The sequence below is a fragment of the Medicago truncatula genome, chromosome 2, assembly GCF_003473485.1.
Source record: "Medicago truncatula cultivar Jemalong A17 chromosome 2, MtrunA17r5.0-ANR, whole genome shotgun sequence".
Classification (NCBI taxonomy): Eukaryota; Viridiplantae; Streptophyta; class Magnoliopsida; order Fabales; family Fabaceae; genus Medicago; species Medicago truncatula.
Genome location: NC_053043.1, coordinates 43,711,957 through 43,732,888, shown reverse-complemented (window position 1 = coordinate 43,732,888; position 20,932 = coordinate 43,711,957). Strand labels below are relative to the sequence as shown.

The 20,932-nt window shown below is 29.9% G+C and overlaps 2 protein-coding genes and 1 non-coding gene across 3 annotated transcripts; 1 reads left to right on the top strand and 2 right to left on the bottom strand.

Annotated features, from left to right (window-relative positions):
- Positions 1 to 2,761: 2,761 nt before the first annotated feature.
- LOC11432044 (probable terpene synthase 11) lies at positions 2,762 to 7,404 on the bottom strand. Its single transcript, XM_003597005.4, has 7 exons — positions 7,202 to 7,404; positions 5,830 to 6,094; positions 4,622 to 4,994; positions 3,997 to 4,215; positions 3,763 to 3,901; positions 3,417 to 3,668; positions 2,762 to 3,204 (listed from the first exon to the last, which is right to left on the bottom strand). Exons 1-7 carry the CDS (start codon positions 7,361 to 7,363, stop codon positions 2,911 to 2,913), a joined length of 1,704 nt encoding a protein of 567 aa, XP_003597053.1. The 5' UTR covers positions 7,364 to 7,404; the 3' UTR covers positions 2,762 to 2,910.
- A 10,029-nt stretch (positions 7,405 to 17,433) lies between these two features.
- On the top strand, positions 17,434 to 17,521 carry TRNAY-GUA (transfer RNA tyrosine (anticodon GUA)). Its single transcript is given in 2 exon segments — positions 17,434 to 17,470; positions 17,486 to 17,521. It is a non-coding gene; the product is annotated as a tRNA-Tyr (tRNA).
- Positions 17,522 to 18,111: 590 nt separating this feature from the next.
- On the bottom strand, positions 18,112 to 20,378 carry LOC11418043 (scarecrow-like protein 32). Its single transcript, XM_003597004.4, has one exon. It carries the CDS (start codon positions 20,134 to 20,136, stop codon positions 18,760 to 18,762), a length of 1,377 nt encoding a protein of 458 aa, XP_003597052.1. The 5' UTR covers positions 20,137 to 20,378; the 3' UTR covers positions 18,112 to 18,759.
- Positions 20,379 to 20,932: the final 554 nt, after the last annotated feature.

Genomic DNA, 20,932 nt, shown 5'->3' with positions numbered 1-20,932 from the left:
GTACCTATGATTGCAATGTAACAGTATCTTCTCAAGTGATTGTTAAAGTGAAGGTTGGAAAACAAAGGTTTCCGGTGCTTCTCTAAACATATATAGGTATCGGGCCGGACCTTGGAACGTGCAAAGAGCTCTATGGAACTGGACCTCCTCAAAGTATGAATCTAAAACAAAAATTTGTAGTTTCGTAGTACTACTAAGTACTACCCCACTAAAAAAAACAAATTTTCTTATTATCTTTCTCTCTCATACCACGCGTTCCATCATCATCACTCCATCAGACTTTCCTTTTCTTCTTCCTCGGTTTGACTTCAATCATAGGCATATTAGAATTGGGTCCTCTTACTTTTGGTGTTAAGTGGGTGTTTTTTATGAGAGGGTGGTTTGAGGTTCCTCGTGTATACGGTAGTGATCGGTGTATCGCATATATATATATATATATATATATATATATATATATATATATATATATATATACACACACACATTTTTATTTTATTACATACCTTTTTTCACTTACAATGTCGAGCCTCCAAATTTGTTGGAACGACCCTATAGATACATGGTAAAAATATTTCTACATAACGATCATAATTTAACATCATAGGCATCCATCTTATAAACAAATTGAAACATGTGGGGACTTCTTTTCATAGATGATTTGTCCTTGACTCCATTGGGGATTTTTGAGAATCGAGCCTACCATATTTAAGTTTGAAATTATTCGTATATTTCAATATTTAAATCACCCTTTCATTTTTATTTGTCTCTATTATTTATGTTAGAGTTAATTGTTTAAATTGACCCTGTAAAATACCTGATGCATGAAAAATGATCTTATAAAATAAAAAATAGATATTTTAACCATGTAATTTGAGATTCTTCTTACTTTTGACCCTATAATATACGTGTGGTCCAAAAAAGTGATCTAGTTATTGAATTTTTTCATGATTTTTTTCAGGAATCTTTAGGATGTTAAAACATAGTTTTACACAAAAAATCAGATTTTTCCGACTAGGGACGGATTAATTATGAATTTTTATTCCCCATAATTATGAATTTCTTAAATAATTCATAATTAATTCGTATCTCGTTTAAAAACTTCAAAATTTCATTGTGAAGGTTCTTATGATGTTCTAACCATGCCTACAAAATTAGAGAACAGACTTTGATTCGTGAGTATATGCTTACTCGGAACAAAATTGCAATTTCACACATTTTGATTGAAAAATAAAAAAATCTTTGAAATGGTACGAACTTTTGCAGATCCTTTTTTATATATTTCAATAGATGTCTATGCAAACAATCAGTTCAAAATTCAATTTTTAGGTTGGAGTTTTCATTATTTATTTATTTTTTGAGTTTTTTGCGCCTTAAAAATTCATAATTAATTCATCCTTAGTTGAAAAATTAAATTTTTTTGTGTATTGTCATATTTTAATGTCCCAAACATGCCTGAAAAATTATTAAAAAAATCAATCTCTAAGTAGCTTTTTTGGACTTCAGTTATATTATTGGTCAAAAAAAATAAGAATATCAAATTATAAGATTATATATAATATGTGTTTTTATTTTACAATTCATTTTTTAAACTTTGCATATATTGCATAATCAATTTAAATAATTAATGTTATTGTTATTATTGTAAACTAGCATGTAAAAGGACACGGGTGTCCGTTAGTATGACACTTACACGTTGTCTTTAGTCGTGTATTATTGTCAAGTAAGTATACGGACTTCAAATCTCATGTCCCTGTGCAACATACAATCATCGAGGTTTTTTTTAGATTACCTTTGAAGAATGGTGGGTAATTTACCCACCAACCAATGAAAATGAGCAATTTGTTGGTGGGGTACTCAAGATAGTTCATGGATACCACTTAAAAATGTGCTTATGTGGCTTATGTGTATTGGTTTGGATAAATTATCCACCATTCTTCCATGAGTACCCTAGTTGTCACCAATCATCATCACTCACGTAACCCACGTCTTTCTTAGGAAAAATATAACACATTTTCAAATAGGACAATCACCTGAGAAACTATACGGTATGAATTAGACCCCAAATCTACCTAATTATTGGAGGTTTGTTTGATGTGGTATGTGCTTTGGAAGAGATTTCGTTAAAAGTTTGAGAGATTTTAATTTTGTGTGGGAGGACATAGTCTGCATTGGAGGCTAAGAATTTGATACCATCCATGATTAAGAGATTTTGTTCCTTAATCTCTTTAAATTGTTTTCTAATCTCTTGATATGACACCTCGATTGAATTGTCATGAAGTTTTCTAAAAGGCTCTTTTGAAAACTATGATGCCTACCAATTTGTTGGAGAGTTTGAATAGTGGGAGATTTTGGATTGTGTTAAATTCGCTAGGCTTCCAGTTCCAACCATGGTTGGGGAAGTTGTTTCCCCTTGGAGAATTATTCGAATTATCATGATTATAAATTAACCCTCTGACTATTGTTTAGATCACATCCTTTATCGTTCCCGTGAACGTAATTCAGTTGGTATAGACAATGCATAATATATGCAAGCCACGAGGCTCAAACCATGGCCACCATCAAAAAAGATCGCATCCCTTATCAATTTCATAGAGGTATACCAATTTTGCTCTTGTTAACACTGTTATAGCTTTAACCATTTTTCCTCCATGAAAATATTCCTCAGGTAAATATGGTGGTTACTGGTTAATTCCTCCCAAGCTAAACAAAATAGTTCATAATTCTTGTAGCATTATTTCTACTTAGCCATAAGACTGCAGTCTTTTATATAATAAACAATAAGGTCCATGACAAAAATATGTCATTTATAATTTTATTTTTTTCAATCTACAAGTTATTTTTTATAAGCATTACATGTTTCCCTATTTTTCAAATAAAATACTATAGGCATAGAATTTGTATCTCTTCCATTCAATGGCTAGTAGGTAATGATGTGAAGATCAATGTTTGCACATAGTCATCAACAGTAAATGTGCTTTGATCATCTCCATGTTGATAAATAACTTGAGCAGTTCTTGCCATATTAAGAGAAGCTTTGACAACAGACAAAGGTATGGTTTTGGTCGTGGCAAGACCATTCAGCTCTCTCCACAAATTCCCTAGTAGCATCCTTATGTGTATTCTTCCTTCATTTTCATCTGAAATATTATTCTCTCTCATCATGCATTGTATACTACTAGCATTATCTCCTCTTTCTTGTTCCTCCTGAACATCAAAATTAGTAAGATATCAGTAATCTTAATTGAATTTTTTACTTATTCTGTAGATATTTGTAATGAGACAGCCCTAAGGGCACATTAAAGTTGCTCTTTTTGGGTTGTTTAAGAGGTGCCCTTAGGGCACAAGTTAGCATGACCTTTTATTTATTGATTGATTTTCAGTATTCACGATTTTTTTAGTAGGGATCAAAGTGATACCGTTGAAGTTCCTAAGTCATCCCATAGTCGAAGAATTTCGCCGGAGCAAGTGAAGAGTCTGGGATATGACTTCATCATTATGGACATAGTTTCCTTTGAGAGACCATCACCAATGAGGAAAGTAGCATGCACCAAGGCCATGCATGATCCAGCAGAAATTACTCCATTATCCAAATATGTCTTAAAATTTGGCACACATCCATTATTGAACCATTTGGCTTCTTCAAGAAATGCTTCAAATATGTCAATCCACTGCACAAATTAATCACCAAGTCTACAATTATTAACCTATTAATCTTAGCTATACTTTGGTTTAAATTTAGAAATATGATATTTAGATTCTTACTGTTCTTTTCAAGTAAGAAACAACAGTTAGTCCATGTTCTTTTTGGATTTTGTATGCAATTTCATTTGTGGTGTTATATAATGCCATATAGCATATCTTCATGTATTCTGGAAGTTGATCCATTGCATCAAGGTCCCACCTGCAAAACATAAAGTTCAGTTTAGCATGGTTAATTTATAATTAGTTTCTATCGTTAATTAAGTTTAAATACATACAAAATCTATAGAAGCGTACCTTTTAATTGCCTTTGTAAAAAGAACAAGTTCATCTAATGTTCCATAAGTGTCAAAGATATCATCCATTACTAGCAAAATACATATGGTTTTTGTAAGTTCTATGCGGCAATTTGAATGACATGGTTCTGGAAATATCCCTACTGTCCATAAGAAGCACTCTGTTGGTCTATCTCTTGCAAAACCAAGTTTTTCAACAAGTCCCAACTCTTTCCACCACCTAAACAAATCAAATAAACTAGTTATGAAATGTAGCATTTCTTATAACATAGTAATAGACAGAAAGAAGTATGAAATTTGTAATGTTATTGGCAGAAATTAATTTTGAAATACATTATTTGAATTTGAAAAATGAAGTAAACACTAGTAAATTGACAATCAAAATATTTATGAAGAAAAAATAATTTTGTCTCTAATTCCTTGTCGCTAAATTTAGTGGCAGAACTAGAGACAAATTTCAAAATTTTCATCTTTAAATATCCGTTGCTAATTTAATTTTTTGGTAGTGTGACATGATATTCAATATTGATTTACATCTGGTGTTATTATAGTGTAATGCAACCAATCCATCCAATACACACTTAATTCAATTTTTTATTATAGTGTAATCTTGAGCATAAAGTCACCTGCATATTTCTGCTAATTCTCTTTGGTGTAATGACTGAACCATATCAGAGTCTAACTTTGCCAATTCCAGAAGAGCAGGTATTTGGTTACTTCCTTTGCTATATTCTTCCATATAGTTCCTTGCTTCTAACCTTGCCATTCTTAGGTGCTTTGGAAGTGTTAAGGATTTGGCAATGTTCCTACCCACTTCAGGACTAAGGTGTGGGATTAACTCACTTAGACGAGCCCTTGAAAATTCCATGGCTTTTTTTAATATTTCTTCATCTTCTGTCCCTAAATATGATGCCTCATATAAACTCAACATACCCCAAACATCTTTGGTAAGTGATTCATTGAAATTGCCACTCTTGTCCAAAAACTTCCTGAAAACATCTACAACCACACTAATCAAATCATTAAGTTTATTTCTTTTAGCAGCACCTAAGTAAGCTACTTTATGTACAATAATTATTATAAATGTGATTTTTTTTTTTGTGGTGGCCTAGGTTCAAACCCCAATCTTATATATATAAATGTGAATATAGTAGTAATACATTCATTATCAAGTGAAATCCAATAATACATCCAATAATACATAGGTAGACTATCAATAGTTTTAACTGAAAGAGAGTACAAAGACTTAAAAAATCATATAATAATTGAGTATTAGATCATATATAACATTTCCCAATATAATATGGTCTTTTTAACAAGTACCTCAACATACTCTTTAAGCATTTTAAAATAAATAATTATTCTTTAAAAAAATTAAATATTTTTATTTCCAATACATTGATTGCATACATTTTCATAAACACTTGCTACTTATGATCTTTAAAAAATGTCATGAAGGCATTCATTAACATTTTTAATAAATATATTGTTTAAATAATTAAATTTATTATTTTAATAATCGATATTTTATAAATAATAACTATTGAATAAAACAAATTAATAATGACATGGATATTAAATTTTTCAACTAAACGCTACCTCATCATCATAATTGACCTTCAAGTAGGGTGGAAAATGAAAGGTCCCAAGACATACCACCATATCAAATTAAGTGTTTTGTCTTTGTTTTTTTAAGGAAGTGTTTTGTCTTATTATTATGCTAATTTAGTTGTTTATTTCTCTCTTAATATGACAAAATGGACCAAAGCATAAGAAAATTCAAAGCATATACATGACGTTGATCCAAAATAATAATTAAGATAATGTAATATACCAGAACATGTGGTCCAGCCATTATGCCTCAGTAACCGAAATTGAAGGGATGTGGCAAAGAGGTCTTGAGAAAGGTCCCAATCACATATCCTCCCAAGTTGTATATTGATCTCATCTTCCAAATGATGACCAATTCCCAGCCGTTGGATTGAGTCAATCATCTTCAATGTTACAATAGGATCATTTGAGTTTACCAATGCTTCTCGGCTTCTTCTTTTGACTTGACCCAAACTTTTGGTCTTATCTTCAGTTTGTAAAGGTGACAACTATAACATGAACAAAATAAAATCTAAATATTTATAATATAGACTAAAAAACTTTTCTACATTATGCAATTGAAGTTGTCTTGTTTTGTCCTTCATTTTTAGCCGATCATATATTTTAAGTTTTACTACAAAGTTCTTTTAAGTCTCAAAACATGTACAATTTTGATTTTTCTTTATTTTAATTTAACTTTGTCAAAAAAATAGTTTGGAACTTTTTTGAAGCATTTATTTGTTTTTGTGTTAATGGTGTTTAGCCCGATCATTAGAGCGAGTTTCCGTTTATCCATGTTTAATAAAAACTTGGGATTTTAACTTTGTAATTTGATGATTAATTTTATTTTAGACCTCCATGACATCAAATTTTAAAATTAAAAATATTTTTGTCGTTTGTAAATTGAGCGAATTTTGATATGCCCATACCATAACTTCTATTTTATACCATCAAAACTCACAAAAGTACAAAATCAAATAATCTTTAAATTACAAATTACAAGGTACATGCATATGTTATCTTTTGTTATTTATTTTTTTGGAAAATGTTAAAAGACACTTGTTAGAAAACAAAACATATTAAAAGTGTCCTAGAGCTTGTACAGTCAACTTTTAAATAGTCTACAAAAAAATCCAATATAAAAGTTATCTATGTTCGGTAAAATTGATTCTAACCATAAAATTGATTGAGTTTGAAGTGATTTATGTTTTGAATAATTTTTTGTTTGGTGAGAGAGGATTTATGTATATGATATAAAAATAGGTTGAACAATAAATTTAATTTCTTTTATAACTACAACAATCAATGAATTTAAATTTAAAAATCGCATTTTCAACTGCAAATTCTAATAAACACTATCTTCAAGTTAAAAATAATTCTAAAAACAAAATCAACTACAATAGACATCCAACAAACCTGTCAAAATCAATTTTAAGGTTGGAATCTTATTTAACTTCCCTAAAGTAAAAACAAACACACTAAACATTAACATTAACATACACTAAACATTAACATTAACAGACACACACAAATCACAGTCACTCAAGACTTTATATTGGAGATTTGTTATTATGAGGATATATCATAAAATAGGGAGATTACTAATTAAAAGCTACCTTCTCATTGAGAGCAATGGACTTGATCGATAATTTACTATGCATAATCCTTGAACTTGATTTTTGTAGAGATAAGATGCGTGATTGATAAGTAGAAGTTCCAAAATTACAACGAGCAAGTGTGCTTGTGAGATATGAAACTCTAAGTTCAGTAAAAGCCATTGTATTTGCAAGCTTATGTCTTTCCTTCTATGTAGTATGCGATAACACAAATTGGATTGCCCACTTATATAGACTTTCTATGTAGCTTACATAATTGACTGGTATTTTGTAATATTATATTCTAATACCAAAATTCTAAACATTAATTTTTTTTTTTACATAACCATTCCACATTAATCATTTTGTTTGACTAAAGCTCTATAGAAATATCATGCGGGTTCATTTCAAATCAGATATGGGTCAAACTGTAAAAGTCAGCACTTGTTGCATGTAAAGATAGTAATAAAGTTGGTCAAGTGGTTCTAATTTTCCCACCTTATATATGTTTCCAAATTCCACCGACGTTTATTTTACCAAATAAAAGTGTGAATTTATTATACAAATATTAACATAGATTGACTTTATTATTTGCTGTTTTATATGTACTATTCCATTAAACTCATTGCGGATATTATGATTTTATAAATCAGCGGCGAAGCTAGCAAAAAATTTTATGTAGGGGCCAAATATAAAAAAACAATAAAATATAAGTTTTTAGTTCTATTGATTATAATTTTTTTTTTTAGTCCTCACAAAAAGATTTATCAATTTTTGTCTCGATTTTTTAAAATTTTACAAAAAAAGTCTTTTTAGTCTTGTATTTAATCTCTAAAAAAAAATTAAGGATTAAAACAAATTTAATCCAAAAATTAATCGAAACATGAAGAAAAAAAATGACAATAGAAATTAAAAAAAGTTGGGTAAAATGCATTTCAAGAAGCCAAATTTATTCATAATTAGCCGTTTACTAAATAGATTAATAATGTCTTTTCCAATGTAGTAAACAAATAGGTTATTTGCAAGAAATTCAATGTCTATTTAATTTGTTTATGCTAATTTTCGACGATTAAATTTGCTTGGGGTGGCTCAATGTTTATTATTTGGGGTAGCCTTGTCAACGAAGGGCTACGCCCCTGTTATAAATGTTTATACTATTTTTTGTCACCCCTACATAGTAATTCTATTAAAATATCTATTTGTACTCGTTGCGAATTTAATGAGCTTATAAATGCTTATACATAAACGAGACTAACCGGTCAAGTTGACCTTAGTTTTTTCTCTCTAACTTTTCTCTTCCATTTTCTTCAGTGAGGGGTAGTTTTGGATTAATTTTTGACCTGAAATCACTCTCGCTTCATCTTTTTTTCTCTCTATTTCACTAAATAAGTGATTTTCATATAGATCTAAATTTGTCTTCGTGGTTTCGTAATCTTGAGTGTGGTGATGTGTTGTTCTTCGTCTTGTGCGTCGTTGTTTGATTTTCCGTCTTGTTGCGGTGTTCATTTGATTCATATTGAAAGATTGATTATTCAATCAAATATTTTTGTGTCAACGTTGCAGATCGGGAGACATGAGTATTCCAATCACTTTAATTTTATCATATATTTTTGTATGCATTATGTTGTTATATGTTATTAACTTGGATGCCCCGAGTTTGTTCGCAGATTCATCCTTTACTATTTTAGCGATGTTGAATAGTGTACTCTATCGATTTGAATGGATGAATATGGTTTTGTTTTTGTCAAAAAAAAAATTGCTTATACGGTTTTTTAGTCACCTCAGTGTAGTAATTTTATAAAATAATTATTTATTTTATGTGAAATTTTTTAAACTATAGCTTCACCTTCTCAACGGATTTTATGTGCTTATAAATTTGGATATGGGTTTCTTTGCCACATCATAGTAATTTTATAAAATATTGATCTAATTTATTTGCTAAATTTCGTTAATTTATTGTAGTGTCCTCGTTGGGATTTTATGTGCTTACGAATTATTATTTTTTGAAGAAATGTGCTTACGAATTTATATAAATGTTTTTGCCACCACCGTGTGGTAATTATATTAAATATTTATTTATTTTATATGTGAAATTCTGCTAAATTATCGTTATGTCGTAGTTGTTGATTTTATGTGCTTATAAACACTAGAAACGGTAGTTACCTATTGTGCACTCCTTCAAAAAAAAAAAAAAAAAAAAAACCTATTGTGCATTAAAATTTAACTTGAGATCAAAACTTACATTTATAATTGATGCATATTTACGATATATAAAATATGGTCTAGAGTTCGAACCTCGATCACCACCAAAATAAAAAAATGATGCATATTTTTTTAAGGCAATGAAATTAACTCATTATCAAAGTAGTCATAATATAAGATGAAATTAACTCATTACAATATTTTGCTTCATCCACCACATCGATAAATACTTGCCCTTATCCAACAAGTGAGACATAGATTTTGCCTTATTATAAAGATTTTATCGTTTCTTTCTTGCCAAATCACCCAAACTGAAGCAAGCCACAATAAACGCATAAAAGAATATTGATGTTTTTACAAACCACCTGACAAATAAGCATAATGATGGAAATGATCTGCTATAGAATTTGGATCAATTGTCGAAACCCCCACCCAATCACGAATAAGTACCATAGAAATCCAAAAATATTGCAATTTAAAAAATAAAAAAATAAAAAAAACTGAACCGATTCCACGCTACCACATCCAGAAACACACGGAGGACCCTCAACAAGTAAGACACCACGCCTACCTAAATTATCTTTGGTAGGCAATCTCTTCTGAAAGAGGCGCCAAGAAAAAACGAAAACCTTCAACAGGACTTCCTTATGCCATATCAACTCAGAAACCAATCATGACTGATACATTTGCAGACTACTAAGATAATGATATACCCCTCGAACAGAGTACACTCCACTTCTATCTAGCAGTCAATGTCATCTATCAGTCACATCAACCTGCAAATGAATGTTAGAAATAACCATCGAGTAACTTGAAGTTGAAAGTGTGATAGTAAAACATACTGAAATAGAGAAGAGGGTGAACTACAACGTAATTTTATTCAAAACTCATTGGATGATGCCCTAAAAAAGGGACCTTGGGACACTTTGTCAAAGTTCTTGTTGTACAATGAAATATTGATTTAGAGAGAGAGCATTTCGGCTTATTTTTGGAGGTTGAGTACGAACGTTTGCAAGAATATTTCATTTCTTGTAAATCCATTGGCCTTCTATTCTATACATACCCCTTTTTAGGATGAAACCTTGTAAGTTGTAACAATAGTGAAACTGGCAAACAACATTCCCAACAGAACCCTCGTCCCAAAATCAAAGCTACATGGGCCTATATATATGTGGATGCTTCCAAGAGGGTTTCAAAATTGGAGTATGATGGTTGAAGTGGTAGGGTGCAAAAAGTCTAGGTTGGAATTATGCATTGTAGAACTTAATAATTCTTTAAATATATACTATGATGACAATAATATTCTTCATCAACTCAATTACAAGTTTATCTTCAAATCATTTCCAACAATTTTTTCTGACTGAATTTATTTTTAGTAACATATACTAGTAAAATTAAATTATTTTAAATATTATATCAGATATATTTTCTAGTTTAGAAATATTATGTAAAAAATTTAATACATGACCAAATTTACACTTTATAAACTATATAAAAAAATTACACTTTATGAAACTGCCTATTTGTTCAAAATAAATAGATAATTGGTTGGGAAATCAACCTTAGAATAATTAGCAACACACTATCTATTACATTTTTAACACACTTTTTTTATAAGTTAAAATTCATAATGATCTCATCGAAATTATGAGATTGTGTGTATAAATAGCGAGTGTGTTGCTCAGGACTAACTCAAGCATAAGGCGAGTCAAGCCCTCGTTTTAGGCCTTCAATTTCTGGTCCAAAATAATGACCTTAAAATATTGTTTATATATATGATTGATCAATATATTATAATTTTCTCTTTTTAAAACAATATTTTTTCGTAATCTTTATAAAACTTCTGACTTTATTTTATTTCTCTTCAAAAGTTTTATATTTAAGTTTGTTTCAGCCCTCAAAATATGTTGGACGACCTTGGTATTTCTAGCACCACTCATCAATCATTTTCAACATATTGTTCTTATTATTAACATTTGAATTATATCCAACACATACTCGTTATCGGGTAAGTTTTTTTATAATGATATATTTGATTTAACGTTTCTTATAATGAAGATTATCCTGTCTCTTATAATTCCATCTACCACATTTCCATCTTAAAAAAAAAAGTCCGTCCAACCGCACTTGAAGAATGAATATTTGGCATTTAAATACATTGGGCGTACATTTGACCACTCTAGAACCGCCCTCACTTTTGAATATTTTTGTAAGGTGATTCACGAAACCATCTTGTGCGATAGGGTATGCATGCTTAATTAAGTTGCATCAACTTGAAAAAAATGTTTTGATATGTTTTTGAGATTAGTTTGAACATTTACTAATATCAAAGTTAAAATATAAGTAACTTTGAGTAAAAAATAAAATTAAAAATATTAACTAGATTTTAAACTTGTTTTATGATTATCAAATTATAATATTTATAATATGTTTTGTACTAGTTTTTTATTTTGTGTGAAGGATTTGCACTAATTTTAGCTAGGCTGAATGATTTTTAACTCTATTTATTAATGGAAGTGGCTTGAAAAGAAATATTATCAATCAAATTTAAAATTATTTTTATGATAATTAAATTGTAATAATTATGCTGATTAAATTGTAATAGTTATAGTATATGTTTTGACTATTTAGTTAGGCGGAATAAATTTGACCAAAAAAAGAAAAATTGCCCAACCAAAGAGACAAGATATGATAAAAATCAATTTTGAATATTGGACAAATCACACACAATTGATTTTCCCTAATTCTCATGAATTAAACGTGACTCTTGGAATCATGCATTTCAATCATAAACAACAATATTAACTACTTGCATGAATCACAAATATATCTTACAAAAATACATATACTCCTCATTCTTTATGCATTAAATACGATTATTTGATTCATGCATTTTATCTGAAAATAAATATTATATATATTAGAAATAGAAAGTGTTTGAATTTGTATGTCCTAGCTCAATATTATATATGTATTAGAAATACAAAGTGTTTGAATTTGTATATCCTACCTCAAGTGGCAAACGCCTAAATTATTATGCCGAATATTTGTGGTGTTTCGGGTTCAAACCTGATATCTCTCATTTGTGTGCGTGAGTTTCATGTGGTATTTATCATTCTGTCTACATATATATAAAAATACAAAGTTTTTAAAAATTTTAACTCATGTTACATTTATGTATTACTAGCGAAAAGATATGTGCTCGTCTTTCCGCTCTTTTTATTACACCGTTTGAAAATTATTAACGATATTTTTTTATGAAGTTTTGATTTAGATTAAAACTAAAAATATAAATGTTTGTTGCTTTCAAGTTATAACAAATCAAACTAGTCATGATTATTTATTTCAATGACACCATCAATATAACAAAAAAAATCTAAATTATTTACTTAATGACGCCAACAACAATCTTTATTATAGAAAACAACAATCTTTATTATAGAAAAAGTTGTTTAAAAGTATAATTGGGATATTGAAAAAGAAAGTATAAATATACTCATCTAATTTGTTACACTTTTTAAAGGATAAACGAAAAAGAAAAAAAACAGACATATATATATTCATATCGTGTTTGTTATATTTTTTTAATATTTAAATTTATTCTTATCTATTTGTTACATTTGTTATTTGCATTGAAAATTAAGGGCATTTTTAAAAAGAGAAAAGTCAGCTCAAAAGAACTAAAAGAGATTGTTTTCATCATATATAATATAGATGTATCTATTTTCTTTCAAATAACTTATTATTATGTATTTATGATCTATTATTTTGTGGAAAAATTATAAATTACATCAACTACAACTTTTTTTTTTGTGTTAACATCAACTACCACTTTGAAAGTACAAGAGTAACATCAACAACATTCATTATTTTTTTTTATCTCTCATTTGACTTCATCTATTCTTTTGTATTGTCTTATTTTCCTTTCTTTATTTTTATGCATAGATGTATGAAATAAAAGACACTTTTGCAAACACAATGTACCAAAAATTATTATTATGTAGACTTAAGGCCAATTATATGGTGTACAAGTGGGACAAGTCTTGCATCATGCATCCGTTGGTTTCCACCATTAGATCATTAAATCTCACAATTAAATTAAGGCTTAAATATGGAAATGGTCCTTGCAAATATCTGGCGTTTTGGTTTTAGTCCCTCTAAAAATATTTTTTTGGTTTTAGTCCCTGCAAATATAGAATATTTGGTTTTGGTCCTTGGTTTTTAGTTTTTAATCCTTGTAAAATATTTCATATTGAAATTGGTCCTATAATATTCATTTTAGTCCTCATTTTGAGGGACTAAAATCAAATATTCTACATATTACAAGGACCAAATCCAATATGAATCAATTTTACAAGGACAAAAACAAAATACCAAGGACCAAAACCAAATTTTTTATATTTGCAAGGACTAAACACAAAAAATTATTTTTCCAGTGACTAAAACCAAAATGTCAGATTTTGCAGGGACTTTTTTCATATTTAAGCCTTAAATTAAATAGGCTTAAATGTGTGATTAGTCCATGCAGTTTGACCAATTTTTAGGTCCTTACACTTTGTAGAAAAAATTGTTATTGGTCCCTATGTTAGTTAACTGTTAAAAAAACTAACGGAGTTCCACGTGACCCAATTATTTCGCAACACGTTGCACAACAAGATTTTAAATTAAAATAACTCAAATAAAATGAGGACAATGAGGAGTGGAAAAATGTATGTAACATTAGATTGTGAATTTATCAAGAGGTAAGAATAACATCTTTTCTACGTTAATTTCATGCGACACGCACCTACCTAAAGGTCGTCAAATAGAAAAATGGAATTTGATATATTAATAGATGGTCGATGGTCTCTTGCACAGTCAACAATGACAAAGAGAATGGAAGACATAAGAGAAGAGTGTTTGGAAGAGTTAGTGTCAAAGACATTCTTTCACCACATGCCTGATTATTATTATTCATGAATTATCGCAATGTTTTGCAAGTGAGTTCTGTTACAAGTTGATGATAGTAATACAAACTCAATTAAAGAGAGTAGCATGCGTTATATATCGAATGGTTTGGAGTCTAAAATTCGTTGTGCAATTACAGATCTATTATCAAAACCAAAGCGCCTGCATGTTTTTTATTTGAATTATTTTAATTTAAAATTTTGTCTTATAGTGTACCACGTGGCGCTAAATGATTGGGCCACGTGACACTCCTTTAGTTTTATTTTTTTTTAACAATCAATTAACAGAGGGATCAATAAAAAAAAATTACAAAATGCAAGGACCTAAACCAAACAAAAAATAGTGCAAGGACCAATACCAAAAATTGGTCAAAGTGGAGGGACTAATCATACATTTAAGTCAATTAAATAAAATATGATATGACTTATTGATTCAATGATAAAAAAAAATAGTACAAGACCATTTTATTTATGCATCTTATACAAAACCTATAATGTTTGGTGCCTTTACTCCTATTAGAGTAAAGAAAACACTAGAGTGAGAGAAGAAATTGGTTGATTAAACGAAACTAATCATATTTCATAACCATGTAAATTTCTAGTAGTATAGGATAAAGATAGATGGGAAACATATATGGTAGTGCAATCATACTTGATTGACGACTAAAACAATATGGTGATTGATTATTAGGATAAATTATTAATGTTGAAATGTAGTTTTACAAAGTATATCATTTAGTGATTTTTTTCTTGAATTATGTAAAATAATACAATTAGATTAATAATACAAGAATAGATACTAAAACTATTTGCTTACCCATAATTTGGTAACAATTGTTTAAATAATATAAATGTATGAATTTTTTACTAATATGTTTATATGTTTGTATTTTTCCAACATCTCGACACTTAAAGTGGCAATAAAAGCTTATAAAAAAAGTCATTAGCCGTCGTTGTATAGAATCATGATTAATGTCATGTGTATGTGAGTGTTTACTGTCAGAAATCTTAGTGACACAGTAAATGTTTATTGTAAGAGACATAACAACAAATCTTCGACAACCACAAAACAACTTCATTAAGGAAGATGACCCAGTTCTTGAGGAAGAGCAACACTTAGTTGAGACGAGTTTGGGGATATTGATTTTCGAGGATATTGATTTTTGGTTCAGAGACCAAAGTGACTATTTTCTACGTTCACTTTAGTCCTTGTGACATCTCATACTTCTTGTTAGCATAAAACCTTTGTCACGTCATCAGTTAACATAATTATATAACGTCAGGGACTAAAGTGATAACGGAAGTGCACATTAAAGGACTACCTTGTATTTAATCATGAGTTAGGGACATTTGTGAGATGTTCCTGATTGACAACAAAAATTATAAATTTGATTTCTCATAATGTGTTAGCAAGTGATATAGTATCTGGATATGCTCTTGAACAAAATGTTTGATAAGTTGCTAATCTTTTAGAGAGCTCTTAGTTTGAAATAATAGTGGGAAAAACCGGTTGAGAGAAGTTAACCCAATTTGTAATCCTATAATGGTACCAAAAATGATAACAAATTTTTTTAAAGGGACTAACCCTTGTTTATATGTTAAAATGTTATTTTCATGGAGTTGTTAATAACCATGATGAAAATAAGTGTGCTCCCATATGGGGTTATGTGCATTCATTGTGATTTGTGAATGTGTTGAAATGTTGTTTCGTGGAATTACAGATAAATGTTGTTACATATGATTTTGATATAGTTGTTAAATATGTTGTATGATATGTAAAGCGATGCATCTACATACTAATTGAGACTACAGTTATATGGTCGTGCATTTCATAGTATATGGATGTCTTGTGTAAATCACACCTTAGTTATGCAGAACTTTATGGAGTCAATACAAGACCACGCCTTTGTGCTTGTCAAATTGGGCAACACATTTTAGTATGGGATCACCTACGAGGCTACGACTCTTTGCAGAGTGGATTATATTTCAGAATTTTGGCATTTTTCTTTTCACCCGCAAAATAGGCATCGTGAATTTTCGGGAACAAGTAACCTATGCATAGCACTCCTCTCATAAAAAAAATCGTTTTTTTCCCTTTGTGAAATTTAATTTATTTAGCTTTTTTTTTTGCAATAAGATGTCACAATACACGTCTTTCTCATCACAACTTTTTTTTTTTTTGTACAAAAGAGGGTTTGAGACCCAAAAGGGAAAGAAAAAAAAACTAAGTTACACGTTGATTCTTAGGCATACCGGTTCTAGAAGTATCATAAAAAATGAGACTTTTAAATTCAATAGGTGGAGATTCCAAATAAACAAATTCCAAGAATTGAAGGATAGGCTAAAATTTGCTATCCATACAACACATATGTTGTCTTCCTGCCAAGTGTGCATGGCAGGCATAAAGGCCAAGCAACCCAAACAAGGGTCTTAGGTCTCAAAATTTTGGGTGAAAACAAAGGCCTCTAAAAAATTAATTTAGTTATAAGTATGTTATATGACAGATAAATTACAAGCATTTGCATAGCTTAACTGATTACCAAAAAGACTTCAATTACTCTTAGTCATGAACTCAAATTTTAGTCTCCACAAAATTGATTTTATATAAATATTCTGTTAAAAAAAATATATTTTTAACTGCCACATTAAAAAATTTGCTTTAGACCTCTTAATTTGTTGGGTCGGCCTGCAAGTGTGAATAACCTGAATATGTCGATCTCGTTGAAGGATAAACTCTAAAAACTTATGTGAGATAAACCATATCAATAAGCATTTTCGACTCACTCTCAACAATCACGTGAGACAACTATTCACTCCAAGTCATATCAAACCCAAAATAAAGACCCCGCAACTTAAAAAATTATAATCAAAAAGTTTTTTTAATTGATAAATCATCACTCGGACTCAAAATCTATCATTAATTTTTATTTTTTTTAGCTAGCATCAAAACGATAACCATTATTTGAGTATCAAAACCTTAAAAAAGCATACAACAACATAAAAAATGTAAAAGAAAACAATATGATAACAAAACAATGTGTTCTTATTAATAGCAGTTTATCAAATAAACGATATAATATAATACATTTTACTTAGTTTCAACAACCGACCTTAGCTCAGTTGGTAGAGCGGAGGACTGTAGTGGGTAACCTCAGATATCCTTAGGTCACTGGTTCGAATCCGGTAGGTCGGATTTTTTTGTCCTTTTTCTTATTTTATTTTTAATTTCAAACTCCAATATTTATTGTCTTATCTTAAAGTGACACAAAACAAAATTCACAAGAGGAGGGACCTCTTAAGTCTTAACTATGGACCCCCTTTACTGGTATGAATGGGTATATGAATTTGCATACATGCAATAATCTATGACTTATCATTATCAACCCTTATATACACCAAAATATAATTGTTGTTTGGCCTTTTCATCTATAGTACATTTTAATATTGATTATGACTACTCATTGAATTTATTTTTTCAGTGGTCCATTTTTATATGCACCCAGATCTATAAGACTGTAACCAACCAGTTATATAATTAGATTTAGAACTACTTAAAGGATGAAAATTCGTTTAGTTCTATGGTACGTATTCTAGAACATCCTATTAGTAGAAATATTGATTGAGTGTATGTTTTTGTTTCATTTTTAGAGAAGTCTAAATTAATTCTAAACTTTTTTTTTTCAAGATAAATTAATTATAAACCTGAAATCTTGTAATATTGCAAGGACTAAAAACATATTTAACTTTTTTTCATATGGTTGTTGAGGAGCCAAACAGGACAGATATGAAGAAACAACAAACTATTGTTTATCACGAAACGTTACATGAAAAATCATACAATCTATCATCTATCTATTAAAAGCTAATCTTAAAGGTTATATTATTAGAAATAGGCAATACATAATAAGATAAGATATTTTTCTTACAACCACTTGTGTATATACCCAAAGCTCTGAGTAGAAACAAAAGTAAAGCTGCATAAAAGGGAAAAACATTGCTAAGAGACAACTTTGTCTCATATAAAGGACAACGTACATATTTTATTTTCCTTTTTGCCTTCCATGTGATCCATCAATTTGTAGAGCTTCTTTACACATTTGCCACAAGAAAATAATTCTGAAAATGCAGAGCCGTTTTCCCTTCAAGTCAGATCAGTTACAGCCTATATGTCTCCATGGACCATTTTAGCAATACCTCAACCCATTCTAAGGTAGACTCAATTGCCTCTTAAGGGATTCAAATTCTCTACCATCATTACATTTGTATTGTCACATCGTAAATAAGTCTATTTTTTTGGATCTTGATCAGACGACTCAAATTTTTAATTTATTTTTTAAATATGAATCGTCCAGATTTCAGATTGAGAGATTCAGATATACTGACTTCGTGACTGCATATATATTTTGACTGTAGAGAATCTAAATCCATGATTTACGACACATGTGCATCCATACCGATATGATCCCTAATTTCACTAGGGACCCAAGCGGTTGCAAACACACAACTATTTCCTTTCCATGTAAGAACCAACATGCTTTCTTCTCTTTTCATTCCCCATCCACTAGCATGTTCATCAAGCAAACCCTTAACTTCCAAAACAGTTTCCTCACAAAATGGAACGCTAAAGTAACCAGCATTTTTCATTCTTTGTGACATTTGCATCCCTGACTCCAATCTCTCTATCCTTTGATGCCCTTCAAAGCTTATAATATTCTCAATTTTTTGTCCTATGTCAGATTCAAACTCTGTCCTTTGACAACTATCTTTAGGTAAAAAGGTGTCCAATGCATCAAAGGGTATCCATAAATGGTTAAAAGAAGCAGTAATTCTTGATGTTAAACTTGATGCACTAAGATCACAATCCTCATCAACCAATAGCACTATTTGAGGGTTAAGTCCTTTAACTAAATTCATAAAAGCATCTCTAAGTGAAATATTTTGACCCTTTCTATCATCAGATAAATAACGTAGCCAATTTTGGCAATTTATAACCAAAGCTTCATCCTCCCTAAGATTCAACATACTAGGATTCAATAGACTCAACATTGATTCAAAATGAAAATTTGTTGATTCAATATTGCTCAAATCTTCAGAAGTCAATGAAACATTGTCTCCAATAACATTAAACTCAAAAGGGACATCCTTAAATTTTGCAAAATTACCTAAACGTTGACCTACTTCATGTATTGATATGTTAACCAAAGGAGGAACCATAGGCCTAAAAGATGGAACTGTGATTCTAAGTGAAGGAGGGCCTTCTGGTAATTTAGCCAAAGAATCTATAAAAGTAGGCCATTGCATACAAGGTGTTATGCTAAAATCTAAAATATGTACCCTTTTGAATCCCTTAATTGACTTGAAAATTTCATTGTTGGAAGCACAAAAACCAAACCTATGCCAAGGAATTAAATCAACATACCCGGCGAGTTCGGTAACGGACATCAATCTTCTTTGAATTGTGTAGTTACTTCCTTTGAAATTCATTGAAGTAGGACAAATCCTTGAAGCTCTAGAGATTAATGCTCTTAGAAACCAGGAAGTGAGTCTTTGGTTAGTGTCACCTAATGGTGAAGCAACGTTGTTTAAGACCCACATAACTTGTTGAGCTAAGGTTATATCATTGCTTTCCAAAGCACTTGCACAATGAAGTAAGAGCTTTTCAATACATGCTCCATCTAAGCTTCCAAGACAACCTTTGAGTTCTTCTGGTTCAGGAAGAGGAGGAGTGTTTTGGTGTGTGTTGAAAAGTGTTGGATTTTGAAAGGAAATGGATGTTGCTTTTAACTCAGCTTTCATGTGGACGTGCATGGTTGAAGGAGATTGGAAAAATATAGCTAGGTTTTATATGGAGATATGATATAGGGTAGAAAAACAGCATGAAAGAGAGGTTGCAGCTAGTTACTATGTGAGAATCTTGAAACCTTATTTATAGCAAAAGAAGGAACTATAGATTCAATATAAAGCCAAATCTTAGGGTGTGTTTGGGTAAATGTAAAAGTTTATACCAAAACAACTAGAGTCGGTGGCCATTTTGGGTATGTTTAGAGTGTGGAATCACACAATCTATTTTTAGGGCATAAAGATATTTATACGCTAAATAAAGTTTGAGAAGTCTAATTTTTTGAAAGAAAAAAATTGTAGGTCCAAATATCATTATTGGTTTATATATATTTTTTAAGGAATCATTATTGGTTTATATATAGACACACATAAAGCGCCCCTTGATCTTTTTTTTCTAGTGTAGGAGCGTTCAACATGGTTAATTTTTCTTGACAATTTATTACTGTTAATTCACTGGGATTAGTTTTTTTCAAATTATTGAAATTGTTAAAATTCTATTTACCGTTACAATTTCACAAGATAGATAAAAATCGAAAATATTTTACTATGAAACATTAATATGAATAAATTGTTAATGATTGAAAAATGTAAAAAAATAAAATAAATAGTATTCATCAAATTATTATTAATCCTTTCAAAAAAAAAATCAAATTATTATTAATAGAACATTATTCTTTTATTGGCTCACTCTTAATAGAACATTATTATTAATAGAACAATGTGGGAGAAGTCACTTGAGGGTGAGATGGTCAAACATAGACTC

Bases quoted from the DNA above. Each gene is read 5' to 3' on its own strand.
- LOC11432044 (XM_003597005.4), bottom strand. From the start codon at position 7,363: ATGGCTTTTACTGAACTTAGAGTTTCATATCTCACAAGCACACTTGCT. The intron at 4,995-5,829 runs GTATATTACATT...GTGTGGTTGTAG, and splicing joins TGGCTGGACCACATGTTCTG to ATGTTTTCAGGAAGTTTTTG. The intron at 3,205-3,416 runs GTATCACTTTGA...TTTGATGTTCAG, and splicing joins ATGACTTAGGAACTTCAACG to GAGGAACAAGAAAGAGGAGA.
- LOC11418043 (XM_003597004.4), bottom strand. From the start codon at position 20,136: ATGCACGTCCACATGAAAGCTGAGTTAAAAGCAACATCCATTTCCTTT.